Below are 15,423 nucleotides of genomic sequence, written 5' to 3'. Positions count from 1 at the left end.
ATGGGGTAGATTTTCGGTTTACGAAGTTTCACACCTGGGAGTATTTCAATGGTACAGTCCGTATCTCTGTGGGGAGGCAGTACATCCGAGGCCTTTTCACTAAAAACTTCATGGAGATCCCAATACTCTTTTGGAATCGTTTCCTCCCCTTCAATGTGGCCTACTGCCATTTCCACAGTTTTGGGCCCTGACCTGCCCTCTAGGGAGGGGGTTTCCCTCTCTAATCTCGGTTTTCTGGTGAGAATACGCAAAACCCCTGTTTTCCAATTAACCCGTGGGTTCCATCTACGGAGCCAAGGCAGTCCAAGTATGAGAGGCCGTTCCATGCCAGGGGCCACAATGAATCTGAGACTTTCTACGTGATCCCCCAGCTGCATTTCAATGAGTTCGGTCACAAAACTGGCTGGGCCCCCTCCTGCAATTGATCCGTCCAACTGACAGAATGCAATGGGCCTTTTTAGCGTTTTTAGTCTCAGACCCATCTTTTCCACCACTTTCGGGCTGATTATGCACCTGGTGCACCCAGAGTCTAGTAGGGCTAATATCTGTGCTTGTGTCCCTGTTGATGGCACCCTTATTTCTAAGGGGATGAGCATGGGGTCCTCTGTGTGACTCACCAGATCGTTGGAGTCAGAGTCCGTCCCGCTGTCGTCGGCAGTGGTCGGAGTTCCCAACTCACCTTTGTTTCGGGGAGCGAACTCAACGACTTCTCCTTTCAGGGCGGTGCCGTGGGTTTTTACGGGTGTTTTGTCGGCCTTCCTTGGTCCCAAACCAGTGGTCTTAGGTACTGGTTTGGAGAAACATTCAGCAGTTTCTTTCTCTGTTTGAAATGAAGGCATCGTAGAGCCAGATGCTCCCATTTCTGCTTCTTCAGTTTCCTGATCCGACATGATCTGGATCACAGTGCCCTCGGTGGTTATCCGGGATGACTGGGGTGAGTTTCAGCTTAATGTCAGGTGTACTTCCTTCAAAGTCCAGGAAAAAATGAGTCAAACTCCATATTTAATAGAGTAATGTACTTTTACTGGAAAATGAAATGAACGCAACCAAAGGAAAGCTCAAACTAAAGCAATAGGCGCGAAAGTTGCATATAGAAAGCATCCCCTCCCACTGTCCATCATCAATCACCCAATCCAAAGGTCTCCAGAGGTCACGTGGAAGCATGTCTGACATCGTTATCAATCAGGAACGCAATGACGGTTCACCCGATAGCCACTTCGGTGATTAGGTTTCGTTTCTTCAAAATCCACCAGCTTGCTTCCCTCCCCCCACACTCTCCCCCCCCCATTTCTTATGGCAGCCAAAGCAGAAAGTCGGAGGCTGACAGTCTGGCAGTAGTCACAGCCCATGTGGGGCAGGTGGGTCCAAGCACTGGGACTGCCAGGTTGGCCCTCCAAGCAAAAGGGGGAGGCAGAGCCATGGGGGAGGCACATGATCAGACCTGCTGAATGCACCAGGTGGCTGCCCACTCACTCACCCACTCTGTCCCTCCATTTGTTTTTGCTTGCCCACAGCCATCCCAGCTGGGACGTGGCAGGCGGCTGCATGGCCCCCTTGCAGACCAAATCTTATGCCTTCCCCCATGCATCTGCTTCCACCTGCTGTTGCTGCCACCTTGGGGTTCAGCCCCTGCTTTCCAAACCTCTTCCTCCAGCTCCACCAGACAGGTGGGATGAGCCTCCCACCCACTTCCCCAGCTGCAATGGCCTCAGTATATCAGAAGAGCAGAGAGACCCATCCCCAAGAGGCAGCCAGGACTCCCCTCCCTACTCTGCCTTGCCTGAGCCAAGACCTAGAACTGACTTACATGCCCTACACCAGCATACATTGGGACCCCTCAGCCAGGCCACCTCCACTCACCCCCTGCCTCGCCTTCAAGCAGTGGCACCAGCAGTAGCAGAGCCCTCCAGCAGGAGCCCCACTGTCCCTCAGCCCCTCCCCCCAGTCCAGGAAGGCCAGACTGGGCGAGGAGAGTGAGCACAGCAGCATCAGGAGGCAATTGAGCCCAGGCATCCCTTCAGGAAAGTGGGGCAGGGCTGTGGAGTCCTGGTGTCCTGGGAGCTCAAAGGTCAAATGACTCATGCTGCCATCTGTACCCTCCGCATTGCCCGAGGGGGTCAGTGAGTCTCTGCGGTGGATCAGCCTGATCCCACCCCTCAACATGAGGGATATCAAGTTTGCCATGCCCACCCTGGCCACCCCCACCCATCCACCTACAACCACACAGCCATGCCACACCCAGCTTCCCTAAGGGCAACAACAATCCTGATCTGGCCCTCAGTGAAATGGAGTTTGACACCCCTGCTCCAGCTCACGTTCAGTCAGATTCATCCCTCAGGTTCCTTCAGCAGAGCTCTAGGTGTCCCTTGATCCTTTTCAGCTCCCTCAATTGAATCATGGGGCATGTTGGGAACAATGGACAAAGAGTGGTTGCATGCAAGTGATCCCATCGAAGGCCTCAATAGCTTTCCTACTCCCGGTAGTGGCCAAGGCCTCACAAGGACCATGCAGCAGAACCTCAGGTAAAATCCCCAGTTCCATTTGGAATTCTATCAGTCACTAAGAGTGGACTGGTCAAAGAGATCTGGCCTCCCTGCAGAGAGGGGCAGCATAAAAGAATCTCAAAGTCATCAGGCCATGATCTGGTCAGCCCAAAGATGACAAGGACAGCTCCTCCTCAGATCAGGTTGGAAGTGGTCAGTTTTGAGTTGAGCTAAGAATGATGGTGGCCATGGTGAGATGCCTCTAAGGCCTGCCCCAGGGATGGCAAATGGACATCTCTCAAGACTATAAGCCTGGGGAACTCCACAGTCAACCGAGAAATGCCCTCCAGAGGCTCAGACACGGAGGTTGTTGGGCAGCAGGAAGGCTGGTACAGTAGTATTGATTCTAACTGGTCCTGTGAAGGAATCTTCCAGAAAAGAATTTCAGACCTGGCAATTTGGGGAGCAGCACCCCAAAAAACCAAAAGAAACACCAGGTTGACAATTCCTACCCTTAGGATAAAGCAACAGAAATTTGCAAGTCTTGCCAAAAAAATTGCAGTTAATATCCTGAGATTCTTCCTCAAATTACATCTCTGCCTTGTGCCACTATTCTCAAGTAGCCCTCCTATTATCTGACCAAACTAGGGCAAAAGCTAAAATCCATCTTCTGTGCAGGGGTCACTTTCACATAGGCCAACTAAACAGTTTCCCCATGACTCCATCTGCTCTGTGAATTACAAGAGACACAAACATGTTTTCCATTCTGCTGTTACTCCGGGGGGTTGGGGGGCAGAGAATGGCCTTTCCCTGCAATTATCCCTGCCATTCTTCATGTATCCCCTGTGGATTTCTAGACATAAAGATCTTCCAGGATGAAACTTGCTTTAAAAAATACCTCTGAGTTCACCAGATTGGGGGCAGAACGTGTCACTTTAGCCTGTCTCGCAAAGAGCTCACTCCTGGGTTTGAAGAGACTCCCATGCCTTTGTTTCCTCTATGGTCACAGCCCAAACACAGGTAAGAGGAAGCATGGTTGATATAAATTGGTCCTGGGGACATCCAGGTGGCACAGGTGGTGTCTGATCTGCTAAACTTCCAGTGAGATTTCAGGAGAAACCTTCAAATCAGTTTCTGCATAAACCTTGATTTCTGTTCTAGGAGGGAAGGTGATAAGAATGACCCGGCAGGAGTCATGCTACTTCTGATGCTTCTGCTGCTCTTCTGGCTCCTGGCTCCAACTACAGCAAAGAGGCTGCAAACCATATATGTGCTCAGGGATTATATCCCATTAGAGGAAAGTAACTACAGACCTGGTGATCTCATTATTGGTGGGAATTTGCCCTTGCGACTCAATTTCAAATCTTCTGGCCTAGATTTTAATACAATGAATCTTCTTTTAGAACATATGTAAGTTTCAGCTGAAGGAGAAACATGCAGATAAATGTTCTCTTTGCTTTACATTCAGGGACTTTTTTCAAAAAACGCTTCTAGTGTTTTGAACGGTCCTGGTGTAGTACGCATTTTGTGCTTCTCTCAATAAATTAGGAAGCTCTTCAAATAGGCTGGAATTCTCTTTTTTTTAAATTGGATTTTAAACAAAGATATAAAGACAATACAAAAAATACAAAGACATTACAAAGACAAACAGATTCCCACCACCTACCTACCCACACCATATTTTACATATATGTTTTGGTCATCATCAGAATATATATTGCTTTGTAAGTTAATATATGAATGATACATTGTCAATTCAGGTGTTTTAAATTAGAAATAATCTTGCATCTCCTCTTTGTTCATTTCCAATTTTAAATTTTCCTTCAGTAAATCTCTGAGGTGACTCCCACTGTAGTCCTGTGCTCAGCAATTTTTACCACACCTGAAGAAGCTGCTCCAAGAGGGACCTTAAATAATGATGGTGAAAGGGGAGCAGTTGGAAAGGATTACAGCCACTAAAGCAAAGTGAATATGGAAGGAATCGATAGAGAGTATAAAACAGTCCATGGTATCTATGGAAAGGCTTGTCTCCTCTCTCACAAAGTCATCCAAGTTTAGTCAGGGGAAATCCTTTGAAAAAAAAAAACTGACACAATGAAATTTGGAAGTTTCTCCCACCATAAGCTTTCCTGTAATGTTCACCAATGTTTTTCTCACTACAGGCTTGTACCCAGTAACTACCAGCAGTTCCTTGCATTGATGTTTGCTGTCTCTGAGGTCAATAAGGATTTTCTTCTGCTCCCCAACATCACCCTTGGCTTCCACATCTACCGCCATTTCCAGAGGGAGGAGATTATTTCCTTAAACAGCCTCTCCATGCTCGGCTCACGAGGCCAAGTGGTTCCAGGTTACAAATGTGACCTGGAGGACACTCTGCTATCCGTCATTGGTGGTCTCAGTGCCAAGTCGTCAATGGAGATGGCCTCCATCTTCAGCATCTTTAAGGTCCCACAGGTAAGAGAGCTCTCTTGGATAGAGTATGGAACAGACAAAGATCAGAAGCACAGACAGAAGCCAAAAATAAAACTAAAAGTATTTTTTGTTGGGCTGGGGCATATAATGACCTTGTGACTCTTAGTTTATTTCTTATTAAAAAGTAGCCATTATTTTAGTGCCATTTATTCTCTGTATCAGGTTGTTGGTTTCTTCTCTTGTCTTCTGATGTACCACAACTAATAAAAATGGCTAAGAAGGGAAGAAGATGAAGCTTGCCAGTCAAAGAGAGTCAGCCTGTCTGTGAGGGCCATCAACCAGACAATGGTAACTACTAAAGTCAACATAAAACTTACTATGTCTTTGAAAAAATAATTTCACTTTCTCCAGCTCGGTGTTGGCTTTGAGTTCTCCCAGGGAGAGAGAAGAGTTTATCCTTCCTTCTTCCGGATTAATCCCAAAGAATCTCCTCAGTATGTGGGTTTAGTCCAGCTGCTCCTGCATTTCCAGTGGAACTGGGTTGGTCTTTTTGCCCCTGAAGATGACAGAGGAGAACGTTTCATTTCAACTCTGACACCAATGCTTCAGGAGAAGGAGATCTGCCTGGCCTTCACTCTAACGCTGGAATTGGATGATGTTCAAATCAATCACAAGAAGTTTTTTCTTAATTTCCTTACCTTGTCTAAAACAGAAGTGTTTATTTTGTTTGCAGACTCAATTGTTACTATCACTGTAATAGGGGTGATGTATTCTTTTGAAAACCAGAGGAAAGTATCATTTAGGAAAGTTTATATCTTCACTTCCCATTGGAAACTTGGCATGGAAGAATCTGAAGAAACATTACAATTGGTAAAGCTTTATCATGGGGTCTTGCATTTTAGGGACCACTCCAGGGATGTCTCTGAATTCAGCCACTTCCTTCTGTCTTTAGACCCCCTGAACCCCCAAGGAGATATCTTTCTCTCTCAATGGTGGGAAGAGGTCTTTGACTGCAAGATCCATAAATCAGGAAAGATCCCTCCAAAGGGGGAAAAACAATGTACAGGAAAGGAGAATCTGCAGAATCTGCGAAAATACATTTTTGAAACAAGAATGACAGGTGACAGTTACAATATCTACAATGCTGTTTATGCTGTGGCACATGCTTTGCATGCAATGTATGGATCCAGAGTTCGACTGACCATGATGAGGCTTGGAAAGGGGATCTCAAATGTCCAGTCATGGCAGGTAATTTCTGGGTCTTTTGACTCAGTCCACAGATAGAAACCAACCAAGGAGAGAAACAACTCTAGAACTAAGGAGAAATTTCTTAAGGAAGGGTTTACCTTTAAAAGTCATAGGTGCCCCATTGCTCGTGCCATTTAAGAAGAGCCACATGTCTAAAACTGTAGAGGGTCTGTTGCTTGAGCAGAGGGTTGGACTAGAAGACGTCCAATGTCCCTTCCAATAATAGGATTCTGTTTCTATGACAACCACAGCACAGAGCAAGATTCAAAGTGGTCCTCATGGGTTCCTGATCTGAAATTCATTAGAATTTTCTGCATCAAAGGCTAAAATGTTGGACATCTCTGAATAGTGAAGTGACCAACCATATCAGATGCTTCCTTCCACGTGGCCCAGTAGATCAAGACCGGTTCCTGCATTGTGCTGCCTTTGAGAATGAGCTAGAGAAAATCAGTGGAATTTTCCATGGTTCTGATAGAAATAATTTATTCACTCCAAACATTCATTTATCAGTCAACAGGACTTTGGAACTATTTCAAAGTCCACATTGCAAAGTATCACGAAAGGAAAATCCTAAAATTAAATTTAGATTGTGGAACTAAAATTCTTGTATTTTAGTGAAATTGGAGTGCCCAGTGATAAAGGGAAAACTGAATTTCAAAGTAAAATACATCTGATTCTTCAGACGGCAACCAAGAAATGGAACAATGATGTTCCATTTGTAGCTCTAGCCCACATACTCCTATTTCTGAAGGTCTCCTTTTTTTCAGATTCTTCCTTATTTGAGGAATGTGCAGTTCAACAACACTGCTGGAGAGGAAGTCTCCTTCTCAGAAGATGGACTGGGATCTGCTCGTTATGATCTTCTCAACTGGGTTTTCCTCCCCAATCAATCTTTTGTCCCCATGAAGGTTGGGCAAGTAAATCCTGAGGCTCCTCCAGACCAGGATTTCACCATTAAGTCTGATGGAATCGTCTGGGCCACAAAGGTGAGCTGCAAGGAAATGTTGTAAGTTCAGGGAAAGATTCATTCTCTTCTTGCAATGCAGAACATCTTCCTAACTTGAAAAATAATAAATTGAGTCAGAAATTATGGCAGATATTTGGTGAATAACCTGCTTTACGTGTAACATCTTTTGAGGTCTGATTTGTGTCAGTCCACAAAAGTTAAGGCTTGGGATCAACATCTGCTTGAAATGCCAGATGCAATTACAGCAAGCCACAGTGATTTCCATGGAACTCAGTTGTATCCTCATGGTTCTTTCTTTTAGAAATGTTGCGGTTCAGTCACAAGCCTTCCTCCTCATGATGAAACCCCAGTTCCAATCTCCGGCATCTATTCATGTCTCAGGAATGCCAGTGGCCTGAATCCCTCAGGAGCTGTTCCATATTTCTGATAGACAGTGGCACTGTATCTCTTTAGAAGAGAATCTGAACATAGAAATAGGAATGGGGAAAAGAATGAATACAGCAGGTTCGTTCCTTAAGTAATTACAAATACTTATCTTTTAGACCATCCCCATTGCCAGGTGTGGCATGAAGAGGTGCCATGCAGGAGAGAGGAGGAGAGTTCCAGAGGGCGAGCAGGTTTGCTGCTATCAATGTGACCCTTGTCCAGAAGGGACCATTTCTAATCAGACAGGTAGACCATACTTCAAATTTAAATCTTCCAGAATCAAGGAAGAAATACATAAAATCAGTATATTTCTGTTATTGTGACCATTTTTGATAAAATTGACATGCACTGATACTTTTCAATAAAACCTTTCTATTGATCCAAACTGCCCTGGCCACAGAGGCCACCTTTCTCGATCCCTAGCAAGGATAGTTTGAGGGCACAATTTATCAATCCCGAACTTCGGTTTCTGCTTCTACTTTCACCTCCAGTTGGGAAACCATCTTTCAATCTTTTCCTGAGAAAGTGGGGAATGCAGTCCAAGGTTTCATTTAGTGCCTGCTTCTTCCAGCATCTCTATCAACCTCTGAGGAAACAGATCTGCCGGAGAAAGAGGAAATCCATCTATTTATGTCTCTTCGATAGGGCAGAAAGGGAGGAATGAACAGATTTTTAAAAAGCTTTTTATATTTTTATTTATACATCTCATTCTGTGAATGGTTTGATTCCTGGGTTTCATATATTTCAATATAAATAATCATAACAATATTTTTCTTAATAATTACAGCCCATTTTCATTTCTAATTTTACTAACATATAGTTTCTACTGTTATCTTTCAACTCTAAACCTTCTCATAATTCTATCATACTTCATATCATCTACGGAACCAGTAGTAAAACCAGCGGGAGGCTCTGCCCACTGACCCCGACATCATCAAAATGCTTCTGCACCTGAAGCTTCATTTCCTTATGTTGTTCTTTTATAAAATCCTTCATGTCTTGGTATGTCAGCTCCATATCATTATATCCACTTATTTCCATTTTACAGTCCAATTTTTTTAAAAAATCCAGGGGTTATCCACGTCCCTTCCAATCACTTTTATTTCTTCAAAAGTTTTGTATTTTGAAGTTTAAAGTAAGTTTGAAGTAAATCCTTATAATCCAACAAAGAAACAAATTCCCATAGATGCACAGTTCTCCTCTTAGCAGCAGATGGCGATCATAATTCAGCTTGGTTTTGCCTCTCTGCATAGTGCTGATAATCCAATTTAATTATTTTAGATTGTAAATCCAATAGGTGGGTGAATGAATAGTAATAAAATTTGATAGTCATAAAATATAAACAATTTCCAGATCAAATTCCAGTATATATAATCTTTAAAAAATACCTTTTCAAAGTCATGTCTTCACTTTGAGAGTTCAAATTTTTAACTTAGTTTTCTTTAAATAGTTTCTCTTCTTAAATATTATAGCTTTTATATATATATATAAAAGCTATAATATAATATAATATTGGAAGTGTCTTGGCAATTTTACGTGGGCGATAACCAAATAACAAAGACCTACATACAAACACCCGCGAAAACCTCAGAATATATATGTGTGTGTGTGTGTGTGTGTGTGTGTGTGTGTGTAGTTAATATCTCGGGTTTCTTCCCGTGTAATTGTAAACATATCCTTAAAATATGTTTACAATTACACGGGAAGAAACCCGAGATATTAACTGTACACACATATATACCTGTGAAAACTTACATAGACAAATATATATATATATATATATATATATATATGTTTTTCTTCTAGCCAGGTTTTCCCTACGTAGCCAAGGTTTTTCTACAGCTCCAGCTCAGTAGAATCTCATCTACTCGGTTCTGGGCTTTTTTCTTTTCTAACACCTAGCAAGCTCTCACTGCTAGGAGGGAGACCTAAATAGATCCATTTCTAGCTCGTTAGCTTTCGTCAGTAGGCCACACCCATCTCCTCCCTGTAAAGGCATAGTATCAATTTTCTTACTTCTTCGTAGGGGCTATGTGTGTTTTTCTTCTAGCCAGGTTTTCCCTACGTAGCCAAGGTTTTTCTACAGCTCCAGCTCAGTAGAATCTCATCTACTCGGTTCTGGGCTTTTTTCTTTTCTAACACCTAGCAAGCTCTCACTGCTAGGAGGGAGACCTAAATAGATCCATTTCTAGCTCGTTAGCTTTCGTCAGTAGGCCACACCCATCTCCTCCCTGTAAAGGCATAGTATCAATTTTCTTACTTCTTCGTAGGGGCTATGTGTGTTTTTCTTCTAGCCAGGTTTTCCCTACGTAGCCAAGGTTTTTCTACAGCTCCAGCTCAGTAGAATCTCATCTACTCGGTTCTGGGCTTTTTTCTTTTCTAACACCTAGCAAGCTCTCACTGCTAGGAGGGAGACCTAAATAGATCCATTTCTAGCTCGTTAGCTTTCGTCAGTAGGCCACACCCATCTCCTCCCTGTAAAGGCATAGTATCAATTTTCTTACTTCTTCGTAGGGGCTATGTGTGTTTTTCTTCTAGCCAGGTTTTCCCTACGTAGCCAAGGTTTTTCTACAGCTCCAGCTCAGTAGAATCTCATCTACTCGGTTCTGGGCTTTTTTCTTTTCTAACACCTAGCAAGCTCTCACTGCTAGGAGGGAGACCTAAATAGATCCATTTCTAGCTCGTTAGCTTTCGTCAGTAGGCCACACCCATCTCCTCCCTGTAAAGGCATAGTATCAATTTTCTTACTTCTTCGTAGGGGCTATGTGTGTTTTTCTTCTAGCCAGGTTTTCCCTACGTAGCCAAGGTTTTTCTACAGCTCCAGCTCAGTAGAATCTCATCTACTCGGTTCTGGGCTTTTTTCTTTTCTAACACCTAGCAAGCTCTCACTGCTAGGTGGGAGACCTAAATAGATCCATTTCTAGCTCGTTAGCTAGATGGGTGTGGCCTACTGACGAAAGCTAACGAGCTAGAAATGGATCTATTTAGGTCTCCCTCCTAGCAGTGAGAGCTTGCTAGGTGTTAGAAAAGAAAAAAGCCCAGAACCGAGTAGATGAGATTCTACTGAGCTGGAGCTGTAGAAAAACCTTGGCTACGTAGGGAAAACCTGGCTAGAAGAAAAACACACATAGCCCCTACGAAGAAGTAAGAAAATTGATACTATGCCTTTACAGGGAGGAGATGGGTGTGGCCTACTGACGAAAGCTAACGAGCTAGAAATGGATCTATTTAGGTCTCCCTCCTAGCAGTGAGAGCTTGCTAGGTGTTAGAAAAGAAAAAAGCCCAGAACCGAGTAGATGAGATTCTACTGAGCTGGAGCTGTAGAAAAACCTTGGCTACGTAGGGAAAACCTGGCTAGAAGAAAAACACACATAGCCCCTACGAAGAAGTAAGAAAATTGATACTATGCCTTTACAGGGAGGAGATGGGTGTGGCCTACTGACGAAAGCTAACGAGCTAGAAATGGATCTATTTAGGTCTCCCTCCTAGCAGTGAGAGCTTGCTAGGTGTTAGAAAAGAAAAAAGCCCAGAACCGAGTAGATGAGATTCTACTGAGCTGGAGCTGTAGAAAAACCTTGGCTACGTAGGGAAAACCTGGCTAGAAGAAAAACACACATAGCCCCTACGAAGAAGTAAGAAAATTGATACTATGCCTTTACAGGGAGGAGATGGGTGTGGCCTACTGACGAAAGCTAACGAGCTAGAAATGGATCTATTTAGGTCTCCCTCCTAGCAGTGAGAGCTTGCTAGGTGTTAGAAAAGAAAAAAGCCCAGAACCGAGTAGATGAGATTCTACTGAGCTGGAGCTGTAGAAAAACCTTGGCTACGTAGGGAAAACCTGGCTAGAAGAAAAACACACATAGCCCCTACGAAGAAGTAAGAAAATTGATACTATGCCTTTACAGGGAGGAGATGGGTGTGGCCTACTGACGAAAGCTAACGAGCTAGAAATGGATCTATTTAGGTCTCCCTCCTAGCAGTGAGAGCTTGCTAGGTGTTAGAAAAGAAAAAAGCCCAGAACCGAGTAGATGAGATTCTACTGAGCTGGAGCTGTAGAAAAACCTTGGCTACGTAGGGAAAACCTGGCTAGAAGAAAAACACACATAGCCCCTACGAAGAAGTAAGAAAATTGATACTATGCCTTTACAGGGAGGAGATGGGTGTGGCCTACTGACGAAAGCTAACGAGCTAGAAATGGATCTATTTAGGTCTCCCTCCTAGCAGTGAGAGCTTGCTAGGTGTTAGAAAAGAAAAAAGCCCAGAACCGAGTAGATGAGATTCTACTGAGCTGGAGCTGTAGAAAAACCTTGGCTACGTAGGGAAAACCTGGCTAGAAGAAAAACACACATAGCCCCTACGAAGAAGTAAGAAAATATATATATATATATATATATATATATATATATATATATATATATATATATATATATATATATGTGTGTGTGTGTGTGTGTGTGTGTGTGTGTGTGTGTGTGTGTGTGTTCTGCAGCTAGCAAATAGTTCTAGTATTCTTCCCCCTCATATTTCTTGGGGATATTTTCAAAGAAAATTATTCTTTTGCCCAGTTCACAAGCCACTCACTTTCTCTGCTCCTGCTCAGTCTTGGGTATTAATGATGTCTTCGGCTTCATGGCAGCCATGTTTTCTGCCACTGCTCCCTGTCATTGGCAGAGTGGGCTTTCCTAGTCAGGGAAGGGAGACGCGATTCCCCTCTACCTGCTATTCTGTCCCCCTTTGCTTCACCACCCCTCCAGGGTGGCTATGGTCCTGATTTGAACTCTCCAATAATGAGATGTTGGAGCTGACCATGAAGCTCATGGATCAGCCTTCCAAAGGCACAAGAAGTACAACTGGAAGTCAGGAATGAACAGATTTGAAGTACAAAGCAGAGATGTTAAGGCAGGAATAATGTACGCAAAACAAAACAGCAACATTTCTGGATAATAGATCTGTCGTTCTTCTTTGTGTTCAGTTATAAAATGGTGGAAAAACAGGCAGGAATCTGAGACTGAAAGCCACATTACTCATGGAAGTGCACAGTGAATGGATAGCTGGAACTGAATAAATCCTTGTCTCTGGCTAATCTATCCCCAGAATCATCATAAATAAAGGATGATTTGCTCTTTTTGATGCCCCATAAATGCCCAGGGGATTGTTTCATTTCTCCCTTTGTACTAGGGTCAACACTAGGAAGGCAACACACGTCTCACTTTTGCAGGAGGGAAAATGTTTATGGTAGTTGCTCAAGAAATCCTTAGATAAAGACTTTTGATTTCAGATGCAGCTCGTTGTGACCCCTGCCCAGAAGACCAATTTCCCAACAAGGACAAGGACCACTGCATTGCCAAGAAGATCCACTTCCTTTCCTATCAAGAAACCTTGGGATACATTTTAGTTTTTCTTGCTTTTTTCTTCTCTGTGATCACTTCTGCAGTCCTAATGGTTTTCTATAAACATCATGACACACCAATTGTCAAAGCCAACAACCGAGATCTCACTTACATTCTCTTGGTCTCCCTCCTGCTCTGCTTCCTTTGCTCCTTCCTCTTCATTGGTCAACCAGGGAAGCTCACCTGTCTCTTACAACAATCTGCCTTTGCCATTCTCTTTTCCCTTGCAGTTTCCTCTGTGTTGGCAAAAACTGTCATGGTGGTTCTGGCTTTCATGACTACCAAACCAGGGAACAAGACAAGGAAACTCTTAGGAAAACCACTGACCAACGCCATTGTCCTAGCCTGTCCCCTGATCCAAGCAGTCTTTTGTGCCACCTGGCTGGGAACCTCTCCTCCGTTTCTTAACCTGGACTTCCACTCCTTGTTTGGAGAGATCATCTTGGAATGTAAGCAAGGCTCAACTGTAATGTTTTACATTGTCCTCATCTATCTAGCTTTTTTGGCCCTTGTCAGTTTCACAGTGGCATTTCTAGCTAGGAAATTGCCTGATAGTTTTAATGAAGCCAAGTTCATTACTTTTAGCATGCTGGTCTTTTGCAGTGTTTGGATCTCCTTCCTCCCTACCTATCTGAGCACCAAAGGGAAGTCCATGGTGGCCGTGGAGATTTTCTCCATTTTGGCCTCTGGAGCTGCTCTCTTGGCTTGTATCTTTTTCCCCAAATGCTACATTATTCTGCTGAGGCCTGATCTGAATTGTAGAGAAAATATAGTAAGAAACAAGAATTTCTAACTAAAGCAAGGATTGGCCTCATTTTTATCTCTCTTTGTAGTGTGTTTAGAATGTGATCAGATTTCTAACAAATAATGACGTGAAAGCGGAATTTGTCCATAAAATAATTCCTTATGAAGTTCTGCAACTGCTTAAAATGTTCCAGTGGTCAATTTTTTGTTTTTCATGTTTTCAAAGTGTCATTACTGAGGCTCAGTGCCCTGTATGGAAGGAAAACGTATTGTCAAAGATGTGTTTATTATTTTGGATATTTCTAACTTTATATGGCAAAGGAAAAAACCCAAAATTAGATATAAACTACTGCAAGATGCTAAGGAAAAATGGGGGGTTGGGTTTACCAGACCTGAAATTATATTTTGAGGCATGTTGTCTGGCCTGGTTAAAAGAGTGGGTGAACCTCCAGAAGAAGAGGCTATTTGAATTAGAGGGCCACAAATTAAAGTTTGGATGGCACCATTATTTATTCTATGATAAAGTTAAAGTTAATGTTGTTTTACCGATTAGATTGATATGTTTTTATAGAAATGGCTAGCTTATATTATTATGGAAAAACAAAATGTTGTGGTTTGATATTATTGCTTTTTTTTTTTTGTTTTACTGCACCAGAGGGAGTCGGAAGTCCATGTTTCTTTTTTTCTTTTCCCCAATTTCTCCTCACTTTTCTCTCCCCATTCCTTCCTGTGTTTTTCTATTTACTTTTGCATTTTATCTTATAACCTAATAAAAAATGTTAAACTGCCAAAAGATGTGTTTTTTATTTCAAAGAGGATGCCACGGAGGACTTTCAATGTGATAACCCAAACCTTCAGTTGGACACGGATGCAAAGCGGAAACCAATGCAGCTTGTAAAACAGGGCTATGACATGGGCCATACTAGGGGTAGAAAACATTGTCCACCCTGCTTCATTCAGCACCAGCTGCAGCTTCTAAATGCTCTTCAAAGGTAGCCCTATGTAGAGCCCATTGTATGAATTCCAATGCAAGAGGACCAGGGCATGAGTGACTGAGCCCAGGGAATCAAGATCCAGGAAAAGGTCCAACTGGCACACTTTAAGAAGTTATGAAACTAGAAAGAGTTCTGAGTCCAGGAGTCCATCCCCAAGAAGAAGTTGGGACTCCCCTCCCCACTCCACCCCACCTGAACCCAGCTCCAGAGCTAACCTACATGCCCCACACTCATTTATTTTGGGGCCCCGCATCCAGGCCACCCCCCCCCACTTTGCTTCCTGCCTCACTTTGCAGCTGTGGCACCTTCAGCAGCAGCAACCAGGATCAGGAGGCAAACAGGTCCGGGCATCCCCTCAGGGAAGTGGGACTGGACAGTAGAGTCCCGTTGCCCTGGGAACTCAAGTGTTGGATGCCTGCTGTCCAGGGCCCCAGGCAGCCCATGCTACTGTCCAGGGCCAGCCCATGTGGCCTGAGAGGATCAGTGAGGCTCCCCCAGTGGATCAGGGCCTAGCACCCACTCTAGTCCCACCCCCAACACGAAATACCGGTAGTAAAACTCTCTCATCGTTCAGAGAACTGGTAGTAGTTGCTGGCTGGCCACGCCCCCGAACCGGTTCCCCGGCCGCCATGTTCATCACCGGTATGTTCTTTGCACATGTACATCCTATTGCCTTGCAAGTCCAATGGAATGGGTATGTGCAAAGAACATGGAGACAACAGCAGATGCTTTTTGGCAGCCTGCAGAGAAAGTGGCTG

The 15,423-nt window shown here is 43.7% G+C and overlaps 1 protein-coding gene across 1 annotated transcript; it reads left to right on the top strand.

Moving 5' to 3' along the window:
• Window positions 1-888: 888 nt before the first annotated feature.
• On the top strand, window positions 889-13,719 carry LOC139312620 (vomeronasal type-2 receptor 26-like). The gene is made up of 5 exons (XM_070937561.1): window positions 889-934; window positions 2,381-2,522; window positions 4,646-4,700; window positions 7,653-7,782; window positions 12,815-13,719. Exons 1-5 carry the CDS (start codon window positions 889-891, stop codon window positions 13,717-13,719), a joined length of 1,278 nt encoding a protein of 425 aa, XP_070793662.1.
• Window positions 13,720-15,423: the final 1,704 nt, after the last annotated feature.

Source organism: Pituophis catenifer, unplaced genomic scaffold (assembly GCF_029215685.1).
Source record: "Pituophis catenifer annectens isolate HBS135680 unplaced genomic scaffold, rPitCat1.0.hap2 SCAF_1, whole genome shotgun sequence".
NCBI lineage: Eukaryota > Metazoa > Chordata > Lepidosauria > Squamata > Colubridae > Pituophis > Pituophis catenifer.
Note: the sequence above shows the minus strand (reverse complement) of the source record. Positions and strands in the feature narration are given on the sequence as shown.